The 17,426-nt window shown below is 35.9% G+C and overlaps 1 protein-coding gene across 1 annotated transcript; it reads right to left on the reverse strand.

Annotated features, from left to right (window-relative positions):
* Positions 1-1,882: 1,882 nt before the first annotated feature.
* LOC112500318 (26S proteasome non-ATPase regulatory subunit 12 homolog A-like) lies at positions 1,883-15,870 on the reverse strand. The gene is made up of 11 exons (XM_025103773.1): positions 15,781-15,870; positions 15,493-15,687; positions 8,524-8,631; positions 8,333-8,437; positions 8,159-8,215; positions 7,886-8,082; positions 4,254-4,353; positions 4,057-4,169; positions 3,503-3,656; positions 3,332-3,409; positions 1,883-2,358 (listed from the first exon to the last, which is right to left on the reverse strand). The coding sequence occupies exons 1-11, from the start codon at positions 15,781-15,783 to the stop codon at positions 2,140-2,142; spliced, it is 1,329 nt and encodes a 442-aa protein (XP_024959541.1). The 5' UTR covers positions 15,784-15,870; the 3' UTR covers positions 1,883-2,139.
* Positions 15,871-17,426: the final 1,556 nt, after the last annotated feature.

Raw genomic sequence — 17,426 nt, forward strand, 5'->3', positions numbered from 1 at the left:
AAAATTAATATGACGTGGAATATTAGTTTAAAAAAAATTAATATGACGTGTAATATTAGTTTTAAAATAAAAAATTAATATGACGTGGAATATTAATTTTAAAATAAAAAATTAATATGACGTGGAATATCTTAGTTGGCAAAATATATGGATGATGTCAGCATTAACAGGTCAACAGGTCAACCAGACCCTTAAATAAACAAAAAGTTTGATAGAGACCCCTAAATGACAATTTTGAAAGTTGGTTCCCTAAAATAGAAATCAGGTGAAAGTTGGTTCCATTTTGGTGCAATTTTCCCTTTTATATATAAAATATAATATATAATCTATTTAATCATCAATTAAATATATTTTATCTAAATTATATTACAGAGTATTTGACAAAAAAAATTAAAGACTATCTTTTATATATGAAGTACTGTTTATTGATGCATATTACTTAAAATTCAAGAGTACAAGTAAATTTTGCATAAGTACAACTTATTAAAGCTCTATGTTTGAATTCGTGTAACTAACTGCGGATAAATATAATCAAATACATGATAAACNAATTCAAGATTACAAGTAAATTTTGCATAAGTACAACTTATTAAAGCTCTATGTTTGAATTCGTGTAACTAACTGCGGATAAATATAATCAAATAGAGGATAAACAACTTATTTTAAAATATAAAAAATATAAAATATAATTAGAATAATTATTGAGTTCTAACAGAATACTTAATTATTATGTTTATAAAAAAAAATATTATTAAACCTAAATTAAGTTACTTCATTACGATAAATTAAATTATAATACAAACATTGAATTAAAAAAATACACAAATAAAATTTTTTAAACAGTTAATTTGAAACTAATATTGATATATTTTTTGCAAATTTTATATGATATTTTATTCAAAAATAAAAACATTATCGTTTTCTCAAAACCACATAAAATCGTATTATATCGACATAGATAAAAAATAAAACGAAACATTGAAATCGAAATGTGTCTCAATGCTTTGCATGAGTACCCTTCTAGTAATAAAAAACTGAATTAAAGAAATTACAAAAAAAAAGAACTTTTAAATAGTTAATTTGATACTAATATCGATATATTTTTTTTTAAATTTTATAATATCTTCAAATTTATATTTTATTCAAAAATAAAAACATTATCGTTTTATCAAAATCACATAAAACCGTATTATCACATCGACATGGGACAAAATAAAACGAAATATTAAAATCGAAATGTATCTCGTTGTATTGCGTGAGTACCCTTCTAGTAATATATTAATAAACCTAAGCTAAAACAATGTTTATATCGAAACCGCTTTTAAAAACACCAACGTAAGAGGTATTTAGTAGCAGATGCTAGTGGGACGGTTCGAGATTGAATTATGTCTTCTATTTATAAATTGAATTATACGTCAAAAGCTTAATTTATTAATACAGAGGATGAATTCATAATCCATTTATAAATAGTAAATTTGAATTAAAAAATTATAAATATATAAATGTTATTTTTTAGAAAACTAACAGATTGATGTATAGTTTAACAAAAATGTTTGATTGTTAATTAATTATATAAAATATAATTTCAGATAATCCGGAGTCACCGCATTTATTATTTTATTTTAATTAACCTAAATATCCAACCTGTTATGCAAACCGACTAATCCCAAGATGATCACCTGCTTTACAGATAACCCGGAGTCACTGCATTTGAACCTCCGTAACCACAAGGAGATTTTTAATCCTCCTTGAACCTGAGACCTCCTGGTACTTTTGACCTTTGGAACCAAGCTCAAACCAATCAGGCATCGCCTTTATGGTTTTATTTTTTTTTTATTTTTTTTTTATGATTACCTATGAAGAAAAACCAGTTACAAACATAAATCAAAATCTAAGGGGAAACCCAAAGGCAATAGCATGGTTCACAACAGTATCCAACAAGGTACAACACAATTACATGAAATCTGGCATCAGTATTTCTGATTCACCACCACCAACTTAATGATAATCACAAAGAAAATTAAAAATCAAAACTAAAACAACGAAGAATACGAAATGCAATACGATCTCCGTATCGGCATTCTGTCGTTTGATGTAGAAAAACACACCAAACCAACTTTTAAGTGCTCTTTTTGATATTCATACTTTCAAGGCAGCTTTGTGAACCATGGTTTCCTTGTGGATTTGGTGACAACTTTTCTCGACCAGATCCAGCAGCTTCTCCAAGTTGGTTGCCCACGAATTTAGAATGTCGTTGCTGTCTTTGGCACTCTGGAAACAGACGACACCCATTGGTCTGTCTACCTTTGCTACAAGTGCTTTCGATACCACCATATCAGAAAGATGCTTTATCGCTTCCTGAAACACACACCCACACACACACACACACCACTGATGCTTAAATACGCTTTCGTTAATATATGATGGCAAATAACCCAGGTTCAGATTAGAATATATGTAGGCCAAATTGTATGGAAATGCAAAGTAGTTTTATCTGTGTAACGTATTTTTGAAACCTTTATTTTGATGCTTCAGATGTGTCATCTCAAACATTTAGGGGACCTAGTTACATATGAGAATAAATGAAAATGGAACCTACTTTGATCTTATTCTTATTTTGTGTAACGTACTTTGCTCTAAATGTTTGAGATATAACATCTAAGGTATAAAAATGAAGGTTTTGAAAGTATGTTATGAAAAATAAATAAAAACACACCAGAGTACGTTGAATGTTCATGCATTTTGCCCGGGAAAATAATTATGCAACAATTTCCGTTTTGGATGTCTTGTATTAATTGCAATGTTCTCTTTTCATGAAATTTTCAATCTAAATTACAAATTTGCTTATTGTCGTCATGTGGTTTTGGCTCACAAGATTAAAAGAGAAGCTTTTGTCCCACTATGGTCATAAAATGGCAGGGTCATGATGCTTTTAAAATAATCTTTTTAAGGTGTGTTACGTATGCAGAAGGGACTTAACTGGACAGGACCGGATGGGCGAGTGTGAGGTAGGCGGGTGAAAATTGTGGAAGGTTTTAAGGTTGTATTTCACATGGGTAGTCTAGTAATTCACCAACCTTGTCCCTATCTCCCCTAATTTTTGTTCCACCTATTTTGGTGGGACAGAAAAAATGTACTTTTTTCCCACTCAGGTCCTGTCCTATCCTGTTCCAGTCTAATATTGTGCTGAACGTGACACAAGTGTTTGTATCGTCTTGTCCCTATGATATCTAATTTCTGGAAGGGTGGAAGGGTGGTCTGGGAACGAGGCATATAAGGAGGGACAAGGAAGAAATATGGATAAGTATGTGAACGAAAATGTATAACAGACCTCGACAGTCAGACACAGCAGCTCAGCGAGTCGTTTTACTGTGATCCGTGCATAGTACTTTGAGACAACTAGGATATTCTGCAAATATAAACAGATTGCAATTAGCAACGGAACATTTGTATCAACTCAATATAAAAAAAAATACAACACAGAAATGAGAGCATAATTTACATGCTCGATTATTCTCTCCCTAAGATCCTCAGCAGCTTTGTCGCCCAAAGAGCCGCCTAGCATGTTCTTTTCATTTTCAAACTCCTCCTTAAATGTATTCCACAAAGCGGTCCACTGAATCACTTCCATTGTGATCACTTGTTTTAGCAAAGACCTATGGGACCACAGGGACAAGCATCAGAATATGTATGGCATAATACATGCATGCATACATACCTACACATATACATATACATATATATAGGGTATAGGTTGGGTTGAACCCCTAAAACTGAAGAACAAGGAAATGCTCATCAACCGTCGATCAGTTTCGATCCAATATGGCTGTGAATGATAGGGACGGTTACATTTTGCCAAAACTAAATCCACAATTACATGGGCGGTTACATTCAAATCTGGGCCACCTCAACAGTTGATAGATGTTCCCTTGTTCTCCTTTTCTAGGGTTCTCCCTCTTCCTCTCTATCTCTCTCTCTCTATATATGTATATATATAGCATAAACTGAAGTTCAAACATCGGGTAAGAAGTACAATTTCTAGTGCAAGATACATACCTAAAATGAGGAATTTCTGAGAGATTTTTATCCTCTAAGGTAGAGTTCAAAAGGCTGGACTGCATAGGATCATGTGGTGACAGTACCAAATACCAGCAAATTTTCCTCAAAACCTACATATATCAAATCAACAAAAAGTTGAAGATTTCTGTATATATTGGACCTTCATGAAACAACAAATGGGAAGACGTTTTTACTGGTATCCACTGAGAAGGGTCTTCCTTGACAGAAGGGACTTCATATATCGATTTGTAGCATCGACAAATTTCAAGGTAGTCATTGCTGTGTGAGTAGTATCTGCACAGATGGACAAAAGAGAATGAATAATAAATAGAACATAGAGAAAACTTCCATGAAAAAATAAAATTGTATAAAACATCCAAAACCTTGCTCGAAAACAAGATATAGACATTGAAAATACAATTCTTTTTGGTGAAGTTGGACATTTGAAGAGCCTGAAATTTGAGTCCAGAGCAGCTTATTGTCCTTGTTTCTGGCTTTCTGCTATCATCATATAGATGGTATTTGCTACAGACACTATTACGCACATCATTTAATGCAAAGTTCTGAATGGGGTGAGGTGTGGCGTGGTGGCGAGGTCAACCCTCAAGCCCTACGCGACACGGCGAGCACAGAGTGTTTTTCAAGGTGTGACTTAAGGTGGCAAATTTATATGTCATATATATAATTATACATATATGTTTTCTACTATTATTCAATTTGACAATGATATTAAACAATTTAAATTCATGTTACAAGAAGAAAAATCATATATATTGACATGATAATATAGAGTTTGTGATCAAAAACTCAAAATAGAACTTGGAAAGGTTTTACAGCTTCATTTTAACCGTGAATCTGTGAAGTGTGCATGAAAATTCGTGACTCTATGAGTAAGGTAATAAAGTAAACCGTAAAGGTGTAAAACCTAAAGTTATAAATGTAAAACACAAAAGTTAAAAAAACAACTAAAAAGGTCATGCCTTGTAAAATATGCAGGCCATGGCATGAGCCAAAGCCTTACACAAACGCTATGGGACTTATCGTGATGTTGGCAACACGTATAGAAAATCATGGCGCACCTTTTAGAACCCTAATTTAATGTCCAAGAATTGCAATTGGCAGGCATTATTTTTTAAAAAGGTTCACAACCAGCAGCAGTGCTATTAGTATTTGAACATTTGATTCAACCGGTAAAAAAACATAAAACATCATGCTAAAGAACGCAAAATCGTACAGAAAATAGAGGCATTTCTTACTAGGCTACACCTTGATAGAAAGCATGGTTCTCTCTGAAGCACTTACGCCAGGAAAGATCAATTATAGGTCAAGTGCCCCTAACAACCTGCTTAACTGATCTAATTGAATAGACGCGCTTACGCAAACCTACTTCTACTACTTCGATGGAATTAATGAAATAAGTTCACATCAAAGTGGTTAAAGTGGTCCCATGGCCTAGGCGAGAAGCACGGGCCTCAAGAATGTGAGACGCATCTTATCAAAAAGAATATACATATATATATATATACATATATAATGTCTTTATTTGCAACAGTGTCTTTTCATCCATCAGACATTAAAGAGCAGCCATGCTTGACGAGATCTAGTACCAACTTCTGAACGTCATGGGAGATGGCGGGTCTTTTTTGAACTCTTAAGAGATGAGAAGACTTATCTAAAAGAAACACAGAATTTCAGTCTAATTTATGAGGCACGCCTAGGCCCAAAAGGTGCCTCAGCCAAGGCGCAATGCCTTAGCTCGTCTTGTGAATGTGCCTCGCCTCGCCCATAGAAAAGCCAAACCTCTTGCGCCTTATGCGCCCACTCAGGCATGCTTTTAACTATTAGGGTTAACATCTCTTTAATATTTCTGTGGACCTTTCCCAACCAGCATTATGATTCTTAAACGATTTTGATATCCTCACTCTTATTCCTTCCTAGTAGCCAAGATAATTGCAATACCCAGCCCACTGTAAACCAATTTCCATATTTATTAGCAATCGTGTTTGTTTTGAGATTAATCTATTTTTATTTTGTTATCAGAACAGTAGGAGTGCAGCAACCCGCTAGTAGAGACTTGAATATGGTGCACTGTGGTAGCAATTTGACTAGGGTGAAGAGGGTGCAAAAAAGATGGTATACTTAAATGTTTACTAAATTCTAGAGAAATCAGCAGAGTTTGTATAGTTGTACTCGGAGGGAAAAGGTTGTAATTTTGAAACAACACCAAAAAGCAACTCTTCAAATAAGCCAACATTTTGCAGATGTAAACAAGAGAATGGGGAGAAAGTGAACAGCTTGAGAAACATCAGCAAAGATAAACCTTTTTCTTCATTGATTCGATGCTCTGGCCATTGGCTTATTTTTCTGGCTACTTTCTTACATACGCTCTATTGCCCCTCATATGATCTAAATCCATGTTCATTTACTCTTCTATTTTTAAGGAGCAGTCCCTTCTGTTGAGGATTGTTTGTTTTTGCTTTCTATTTATCTCAACTGAGTACATAATAGACTATAGAAGGTTTGTGTTCAACCAATGACCAACAGTCTCTTTAACGGTTAAAGCTACTTTAACCACAACTCCCTCCAACAGCTGTAAAATATTTAAGGCAAACTGGAAAACTGGGAATGTTCTTAACTCGAGTTAACTTCGTAATATGGTTTTATTATAGCAGTCAAAATGATTTTTGTGTTGTAATCTCAATAATGTATATAACTACACAGAATCAGATATTACACAATTGTATGTGTTCTATATGCTGCACCTCTATCTTACTTGATAGTTATTGCATGTGCCAAACTTTACCATCTGTCCAACATTCATTCTGATAATACACATTTCTTATATCCTAGAACTCTGTTTCACAAGCATGCATAGATCAGCGGAAGTTCCAGACGGCTCTAGCATGTATCCTTGACGCCTTGGAAGTAAATAGTTGAACAAGCTCAAGCAAATAATGAAGAAACTAATAACAGTTAGAGCTTCACGCCCTAGTAAAAGATGACAAACGACTACCATATATAGTGTATTTATCATCCCTTATAGACTTTTCTCTCTCTCTTTCTTTATTTATCTTCAAATACATTGTGTAGTTGCCTATATGCTGAAACTGATTTTTTTTCCCTATTAAAATGCAAAAGCTTTATTGTTTATAGGTAGTACTTTCAGCACGTTATACATGCAATCATATACATACAAAGGTTGTATCTTTGCCACCAGTATCCTAGCTTCGGATGATTTCTTGAGCCCCTGAGTCCCAAAATGACACCAAAAATCTTTCACTGTGCATCCTTGCTTCTTAACCGACACTTAGAAAAGTGACTAGTTCTCCATTGTCCCTTCTTCCCAAATTAAGGGTCCATTGACTTAAAAAAATTGCGATGCTTGTATAAGGAAAAGGTATAAATGAAAATAGTATCAAAGATAATATTTTTAAAGGTGGACAGACATCTAGTTGAGCACATCCTAGAATGGAATGAGGGTATAGATCTACTCTACAGCATCAAGCCTTAATATATTTATAACGAAATTCATGAACCACTGAATCAGATTTATTGGCATGTAAGAATCGCACCTTAAATAGAAAGCATGCCAGCACAAACCTTCAGAATAATATCATCATGTATGCCTTTAAAATGGGAGAATATTTATTTGTTCTTTGTTGAAAATATTGTTCCCCATCAAGCATGGGTTAACATTACTAATTCGCTATATTGCAAATAATGGGAACCAGAGAAAATAAAATGAAAAAAAGAACATTTTATATATACATCATACTTGTCATTTTAACACCAAAATCTCGAAGAAAAAAATTGCAGGGCTATTTACCGTATCATTAGTCCATAGTAAATTCGCTTCAGTTCCAGCAATGATGGTATATCAGCAGGGGCCTCTTCCACAATACTCTCACCTTCTTTCGGCTTCTTCTTTTCTTTCGAAGGATCAGCATCAAAAACTCTAGGGCTGATCTTCCTGGAAAGTATTTGTGCACGCACATAATCCTGGCGGTCTAAACACAACCGAACCTGCATATATCAAACTACCATGTATCAAATTGCTGTTCCAAGTAATAAGGGAAACAAATTTTAGAAGATTTCCCACTTGTTCCAGAATGAAAGCAATCTTTTCGGTTTTTGCCATTGCACCAAAAGTTTCCACCTGTGACCCACACCAAAAAAAATGATAGTATAAGAGAATAATTCAGTTCATAGTTTAATTATATGATGCATAATAGGAAACGAAAACTAGTTAATAGAAAGATTTTCTGAAACAAACCGCAATTTCTTGCATCAAATCAGCAGCCTCGGCTATTTCCCCCTGCTCCTCCTTAATCTTAGCTAGTCTCTTAATCAATCGGGCTCTCTCAATCTCTACATAAATCTACCAAAAGGAATGTTACGTTTCAGGAGCTTGAAAACAAGAATTGTCAACAAAAAACATATTTGAATTAATTTTATTGCGCTCACCTTCCCCGCCGAAACACTGTTTAGTGTTTTGATGAGCTCAATCTTAGTTTCAATATCTGGTGTCCCATCGATATACTGCATTGCTTGTTGGACCATGGCCGTGACAGCCTGTACGTAAAACAAGATCACATAAAGAACATCTGCAAAACTTAGCATCTCAAACAGGCCGTTCGTAAAACACATGAAGAACGGAAACCAAAGCCAAAGTCCAATGGGGTAAAAAGAACAGAAGACAAAAAAAGGTCTTAAAACACCCACATCTTGTCAAATGCACAAAAAGTTAGAAAGCATACCAAATAATAAAAAATGAAAAGGGTATTAATGAGTTCTTTTGAGTTGCATGACCAAAGTATTAGATAGAATTGGATTGAGAAAGTATCCTATATTATGTGCACCAGGTTTCTAAGACTCTAGCGGGTCGTTATCACCTGATGTCAAAAATCATTATTACACAAAAAATCATCTGGTTCTAGTTATTCTCCGCCAACCTAGCAATATAGTATTCTTCAAATATCTATTTAACCTGCCCTTACTTAGACACTAACAACAAACTAAGTGGAGAAAAATCAAAAGGGCTGACTATGAGATGAGAGAAGAGTGCCCTAGATAAGCCCTCGCAAGCCTACATAGAGCTTTGGTAGACCTCTAATAATAACAATTGGCAAGTTACTGTACCCTCTTAGAGAAGAAGTGGACAAAACAATAAATGTCGACAGGCTTCATTATCCTGGGAAATAGATTCATGTGCTTGCTTAGAATTTTTGGTAGTAACAAGAGCCTTTCACCTGAAATGAATAGAATTATTATGTGTCCCTTTGAAACATGAGACATAAGACACACAGAAACAAGGTTTCTTGCAGATTTTTCAAAGTTGTCTTGATTAAAACTATAAGGTGTTTGATCTCTAGTATATGCCATGGCAAAAACAAAGATGAGCAAACAAGGGGAAAAGAAGGCACAACCTATACAGATGTGTCCAGCCATTTTAACTTTTAAATTGGCTGATCGATGTGTGGCAGCTTGTTCATTAGTAGATCCCTCTTAGTGAAATTAAGTGCATATGGTCCAATTGTGTCTATTTAATTTAGAGGCTCAGAAACAAAACATGTCAACAGCCACTGATAAAGTGGAGATTGAAAAGGGAAAACTGAGCTGATACAAATTATCAAAATCGCTTGAACTGGAGGATCACAAAGCATGAAAAATTGAAAACCGAATAATACAAACTCCATGAAGATCATCGATCGTCAGTCCAATTGCATGATCAGACTTTAAATAGTCATGTCTGATGTATTACTCAAGCCATTAAACTCCCAATTGTTGATAAAATGACATAATGAAACCCTCAATAGTCATTCCTAGCATCCTTAAAAAGAACTTGACATGGACTGGTGACCTCCTTACAACCCAATCAATACCTAACAGGCTAACCTGACCAAGTTTGTCACAATTCAGTAGACTAGAAGCCATGGAGCCCAAGATCGAGGAATCCTTTAAAGACACTAATAGAGGAAAAACGCAATGCAAGAAATCTTGAATCATGGATATATATATATCCTATGCATGCTCAAATGACTCCCGTTATTGGTATCAAAGCCTTGTGCAAACCTTAAATAATGTCAATCTCATAGTTGCACAATTTGTTCAATATAACAGAGTGAAGATATTGACCTTTAGTCAAAATGATTTCTGTCACCTCACTGAATACTTGGCAAGTGCCTAGTCACCTTGGAGTTCCTGACTACCTATGCCGCCTTGACAAACTTGAGCTCAACTCAAGTAAATTAAGTTCAACATTCATAAGCACAAAAAATGAGTTCAATTGTCCATCTATCTTGGCTGAGACTATCCTGAAACTACACACAATTGGACCCTACTTAAAGAGTACAATCAAGGATTAGGCGTAAATATTATGAATGCTTTATTCTAATTTATGCCTCTGCTTATGAAAGTTCAAGCATGCAACAAACTAATGCCTTCTTTTAGTTCTAGAAAGACACTCCTACAGTATGTACCTAAGTCAACATGTTTGGAGTACTCATACAGCAACACATTCTGAAAATCCTTATGGCCCAACTCTACCTAGTGAAGCATCAATTTCTTTTTGAAAGAATGTGTCCCGTGATTTCTGGAGTTCGGGTTTACCTCGTCAGTAGTCTTTTCTAGTCCTGGTCTATAGGAGTTTGTTCATATTTTTTTGCCTCGTTAGCTATTGTTGATCGTGGCTGATTTCTAGGGACTTCTTTATGTTTGCAAGGCTATTTAAAGCCAAGTTTGCTGAATAAGAAGTTAAGTCTTTTGGTTCAATTGTTGTGAGTTTCTCTGATATTTAACAATTGGTATCAGAGCACCCACTGGGTTTGATCATAAAAAAGCTGCGACTTTTAGAGATACACACGAGAGATGACTGAAGGGAAGATGAAGCTCCCTCACTTTGATGGTTGTCACTATGACCACTGGAGTGAATTAATGGAACATTTGTCGAGGGCAAAAGGTTTGTGGAGCATGGTAGAGAAGGGCTTTACGGAACCAAACATTGAAGCATTGACGTGACTTACAGACGCACACAAAATTCAACTTGATGATGCAAGGCAGAAAGACCACAAAGTGAAACATTACCCTTTTTAAGCAATCGACAGGGTAACGTTTGAACACGTTCATGACAGAAGCACTGCTAAGAGTGTATGGAATTCACTAAAAAAGAAGTTCTCAGGGAATGATCGTGTCAAGAAGTCTCTCCTTCAAAAGCTGAGAAGAGACTTCAAGATACTGGAGAAGAACAACAGTGATAGCATCACCGACTCGAGTACTTTGCTAAAGTTTTGGCAATAACCAACCAAATGAGAAGCAATGAAGAGGAGATGTCTAATCAAAAAATAGTGGAGAAGATTTGAGGACACTCAAAGAAGATTTCACGTATATTTGGTGTCTATAGAAGAGGCGAAGGACATCAAGACTATCTCGATCGATGAACTACAAAGCTCTCGTGTGGTTCATGAACTAAAACTCAAGAGACATGAACATAAAGAAGACCAAGTCCTCAAAGTAAGTCAAGACGAGAGAACAATTGGAAGGGGTCGAGGAAGAATGAGTCCAAGAGTTAGGGGACACGGTCGAGGGAGATGAACATTCAACAAGGCAATTGTTGAATGCTTCAAATGTGGAAACTTTGGCCATTTTCAATACGAGTATCCAAAATGGACCAAAGGAGTCAACCATGCCAAACTTGATGAGGAACAGGAGCTTGTGTTGATGACATACGTTGAGCAGTATAAAGCAAAGAGAAGCGACGTTTGGTTCCTGGACTCGGCATGCTCCAACCATATGAGTGGTAACAAAGGTATGTTCACAAGCTTAATTGAAACTTTCAAACGTACAGTTAGGCTTGGAAACGACATGAAGTTGGAAGTAGCTGGAAAAGAAAGTGTTAAACTGACATTGAATGGAGTCGCTTCTGTTATTAGTGAAGTGTATTATGTCCCAGAACTCAAGAACAATCTATTGAGCATAAGGCAGCTCCAAGAGAAGGGACTAACAATCACAATTGAAGGAGGCATGTGCAAAGTGTATCATCCGATTAAGGGGTTGTTACTTCAAAGTGTGATGAGTGCTAACAGAATGTTTGAAGTTACAACTCACCTTGCAGCAAATGCTCAACAAGAAAATTGTTTTCATACAAGCCATGAGAAACTACATCAGTTGTGGCATGAAAGGTATGGCCACCTAGGCAAAAACGGGATAAAGATGCTTCAAACCAAGAAAATGATGCGAGGATTGCCTCACTTTGAAGTTAAAGACGATACTTGCACTGATTGTTTGAAAGGCAAGCAACCTAGGAACCCAACTCCTAAGCACAGTATGTGGATGGCGAAAGAAGTTTTGGAACTCATTCATTCAGACATTATGGTCCGAACAATCCGATATCCAACTGTGGCAAAAGGTAGATTTTGTGTTTTATAGATAATTTTGGTCGTACAGCATAGGTGTATATCCTTGCAAAGAAAATTGAGGCACTAAGTGACTTTAAAACATTTAAGAGTTTTGTTGAGAAAGAAGCAGGGACACAGATCAAGTGCTTAAGTACTAATAGGGGAGGTGAATTCACCTCCAATGAGTTCAATGTTTATTGCAAGGAGGATGGAATGAAGAGGCAACTCACGACTGCTTAGAGCAAAAATCGTACGGTGATGAACATGGTGAGATCAATGTTGACAACACAAAAGGTTCTGAAAACCTTCTGGCCTGAAGCAGTGAACTGGACGTTGCATGTTCTAAACAGATGTCCTACAGTAGCAGTCAAAAACATCACATTGCAAGAAGCTTGGTGTGGGGAAAAGCCCTCCGTAGAAACTTTCGAACATGGGGATGCTTGGCTCATGTGCACCTACCTAAAGTTAACAGAGGTGAACTTGATGACAGAAGTTGTACCTGTGTTCTTTTGCATTTTAGTGATGGGTGAAAAGGGTATAGGTTGTTTGATCCCAAAACAAAAAGGGTGGTAGTGAGCAAAGATGTAGTTTTTGAAGAAAATAAAATGTGGGAATGGAGAGAGAATTATGAAGAGCAAGTTGGGGCAGATTTAGTGTGGAGCGATGATGAAGATGTTGGAGAGGAAATGGGTAATTTTGGGGATGAAGAGGAAAGACTAGATGGTGATGGAGTGGAAACAGAAAATTCAAGTAAGGATGTGGGTAATGACCAGAACACAACAGGTGCAAGAGAGGGACAAGTACCAACAGCAGGTGCAAGAGAGAGACAAGCTCAAAGAGTACCTTCCTATCTTAGGGACTATGCCTCCAATGATGAGTTATCGGAGGAAGAAATCAAAGAAGTAGAAATGAATATGATCGAGTTTGATAGAGGTGATCCTTCAACCTATGAAGAAGCAGTGAAAAGCAAGAAGTGGAGATTAGCCATGGATGTAGAGATGCATGCAATCAAAAGAAACAACACATGGGAACTACTGAATTGCCAAAAGGAGCAAAACGCATCGGTGTGAAGTGGATATACAAGAACAAACTCAACGAGCTTGGAAAAGTAGAGAACTCAAAGCTCGATTGGTGGCAAAGGGATACTCTCACAAGCATGGTATAGACTATAAAGAGGTGTATGCACCGGTTGCATGTATGGATACAGGAAGAATGGTAATCGCTATGGCTGCCCACAAGGGTTGAAAGATCTTTCGACTTGATGTTAAATCAACATTCTTGCATAGGACCCTGTCAAAAATTGTTTTTGTCGAACAACCTAAGGGATACATAATTAGAGAAAGTGAGAATAAGGTCTACAAGCTTCACAAAGCCTTATACGAACTAAAACAAGCGCCAAGGGCTTGGTTCAGCCATATTCAAGCTTATTTTATTGATGAAGGCTTTCAAAATGTCAGAACGAAGAAACTCTATTTTTAAAAAGGGCAGTGAAGGTAAAGTTCTTAATGTTAGTGTATAGGTTGATGATCTCATTTACACAGGCAATGATACCTCAATGATGCAAACTAAGTGTTCGATGCAAAAGGAGTTTGATATGTCTGATCTTGGAAAAATGAGATTTTTCCTTGGTATAGAAGTGATACAAGCAGCAGATGGCATCCATGTTTCACAAAGTAAATATGCAATGGAGGTCTTGAGACGTTTCAAGATGGAGGACTGCAACCCTGTGTGCAATCCTATTGATCCCGGAAGTAATATTGACAAAGATGAAGATGGAGAAAGAGTAGACGAGACATGTTATAAGCAAATGATTGGAAGTCTAATGTACATCACCAACACACGTCCAGATTTGCAGTTTGTTGTAAGTCTGGTTAGTCGTTTATGTTCAGGCCTACCAAGCTACACTTTCAAGCTGTCAAGAAAGTGCTAAGATACTTGAAGGGAACTTTAGATTACGGCATATGGTACAAATGACGAGGAGCTGAAGGAATGAAAGTGTACACATATAGTGATTATGCTAGAGAGACCAATGGAAGAAAGAGCACCTCTGATTATGCTTTTTTATTACTTGATGGGGCAGTAGCTTGGTCTTCTAAGAAACAAGAAGTCGTTTCTCTCTCAACAACAGAGGCAGAGTACATAGCCGCTGCTGCATGCTGCCACACAAGCTGTTTGGATGAGAAGAGTCCCAGAAGAATTAGGCTATGCATTGGAAAGAAGTACAACGATAATGTGTGATAATACTTCAACCATCAAGCTTTCCAAAAATCCTGTGTTTCACAGGAAGCGTAAGCACATCCATGTGCGATATCGCTTCTTGCGTGACTTGGTGAAAGATGGAGTGATTAAATTGGAGTTTTGTGGCTCTCATGATCAAGTTGTTGACATATTCACGAAGCCTCTGAAGCGTGATACCTTTCAGACACTACGGACTCAGCTTGGAGTCTGCTCTGCATCAAGTAAACTAATTGGTGGAACTCATGTTAGTTTAAGAGAGAGAATGAAAGAATGTGTCCCGTGGTTTCTGGAGTTTGGGTTTTCCTAGTCAGTAGTCTTTTCTAGTCCTGGTCTATAAGAGTTTGTTCAGATTTGTTTGCCCCGTTAGCTATTGTTAATCGTGGCTGATTTCTAGGGATTTCTTTCTGTTTTTGAAGGCCATTTAAAGCCAAGTTTGTTGAATAAGAAGTTAAGTCCTTTGGTTCAATTGTTGTGAGTTTCTCTGATATTTAACACTTTTTACATACAGCTAACCCATCTTAACTAAAAGAGTAAGTTGGAGTCTATATGGCATATGCATACCAAATGCATCAATCTTTAATAACTTTATAATGACGAAATTCAACTTGTCAAAGTAGAACACCTAAACTACATCTACTAATAACAGCATTAACGCTATAATCCATCAAACACATACTATCATCAATCATTCTTCTACAAACAAATCAAAAATCTCGATTGCAAGTAACATTTTTCACTAGATCATCTCCAAACCAAAAGGTATTCAGATTGCAATTGCACAAAAAAAAGATTCAGGATTTACCTGCTTCAACTGACCACGCCGCTTCGACAATACAACAATTTGATCATTAAGTGTCTTCCAAGCACGAGCCTCGAAGCAAAGTTGAAGAATATCAACCGCGGCCTTCTTTGTACCGGCTACATCGCCATTAAGTCTCATTTGCTTCTCCACATTCAACAAAGACTCTATTTGCGAGTCCAAACTACCTCCTCCTTCCTGAAAACACACATAGACAATTCCAATTGAGTAAAAAAAATCAAATTGGTAACTTAAATCTGATAAACAGAGGCATTGCAACATAAAGCTTACCATATTGGATTCAAATTACGGATCGGAAACGCTGAAACCGTTGAATCTAATTATGAGCTTTAGATATAAACCCTAGCGAGAAAGAAGGGAAGATGGTGTTGGAGAAGAAGACATTGTATCAAAGAAAAGCATCTATAGCTTTCTGAGCAAGAAACCGGGTACCCATCCGATCCGGCCCATTTTTTATTTTAACCCAAAAGTAACGGCCCATTCTACTTTTACTCGAAAGTAACGGCCCATTTTTGTTAGTGATATCATCATAAACGGCCCATTTCGTTTATGTATTTTTCATTTATTTTGGTTTAGTTATAATTTATTTTTTGGTATTTGTTTTTGGATATTTTTTGTTCGGTTTCGATTAAACCGAATTAACTAATTAAGGAGTTATATGTTTTATATTTATTTGTTGGGTTCAAAGTTGTGCTTTGATTGTTGTATTCAAGCTTGTTTCTCCTAAGTTTTGTATTAGTATAGCTTTAATGCTTTCTAGTATAAATAGGGTAATTAGAGTTGTAATTATTGTTGAGCTAATCATTTTGTAATCATTACAAGAATTAAAACAAAAGCATTTGGGTGAAATTCTCTCTCTAGTTTGATCATTTTGATCATTGAAGATTATCTGATTTGGTGATATTTTGGGAATTACAATTGGTATCAGAGCAGGTCATGGGGTTCGAATCCCATAGAGTGCATAATAATGCCAAAGGTATGATGTGCAGCCATTGACTTCTAGCGAAGATCTTGTTATTGCTGGCAGATGCTAGGGGGGGTTGTTGGGTCATTGACCAGCATCTTCTTAAATCGAAACGTGGCGCTGGCTGCTATGCTATAAGAAAATAAGTTACGTTTTCTCCACCAACAATTGCTTTTGGCGTACTGGTAAGCGCTTGGATTCTAACATTATTTATTGATAACTAGAAGGGTACTCGTATAATACAACGAGATCCATTTTATATTTTTTGTCTATCGATGTTATAATGCAATTTTATGTGGTTTTGAAAAAAAAATGTTATTATTTTTTAACAAAATATAAACTTGAAGATGTTATAAAATTTTGAAAAAATTAATTGATATTAGTATCAAATTAACTATTTAAAAGTTCTTGTTTTTGTGTAAATTCTATAATTCAAATTTTTATTATAATTTAATCTATCATGCGATGACTTCATGGTCGTCGGAATTGATATAAGAACTTTATTATTGAAATAAATGTAAATTAAAAGTTGATTATTGGATTCTGTAAATAGTAATAATCAGTTTAGAACGCACATCCAAACATCTTCTAAATACTAAGGCCTTGTTTTTTTTTTTTCTTAAAATAACATCTTAAGTCTGCTTCGGTAAGAGGTTTGGTGTTTGAGATTGTTTGTTTTTTTAGGTGATAAGAGCTGGAAAGCTCTTGCCGCAATCTGAATTGATAAGACGTTGGCCCACCCCTTTATTTCTCTGTTATTGTCGTCTTAATCTATTGTCACGAAGTTGTCTTAAAAAGCGCGTGTGCAACCTTAGTTCTAAGACAAAGTCAGCTAACTACAAGAATACTTAACGATGATGAGCAAACAAGAATGTTAAGAATTGGAAGAACTCTATACTTCTATTACTCGAGTTGTGAATATGTGGAGTGTGTTTTACAAATGAAAGACTAC

Source organism: Cynara cardunculus (assembly GCF_001531365.2).
Source record: "Cynara cardunculus var. scolymus isolate 2C chromosome LG 17, CcrdV1, whole genome shotgun sequence".
Classification (NCBI taxonomy): Eukaryota; Viridiplantae; Streptophyta; class Magnoliopsida; order Asterales; family Asteraceae; genus Cynara; species Cynara cardunculus.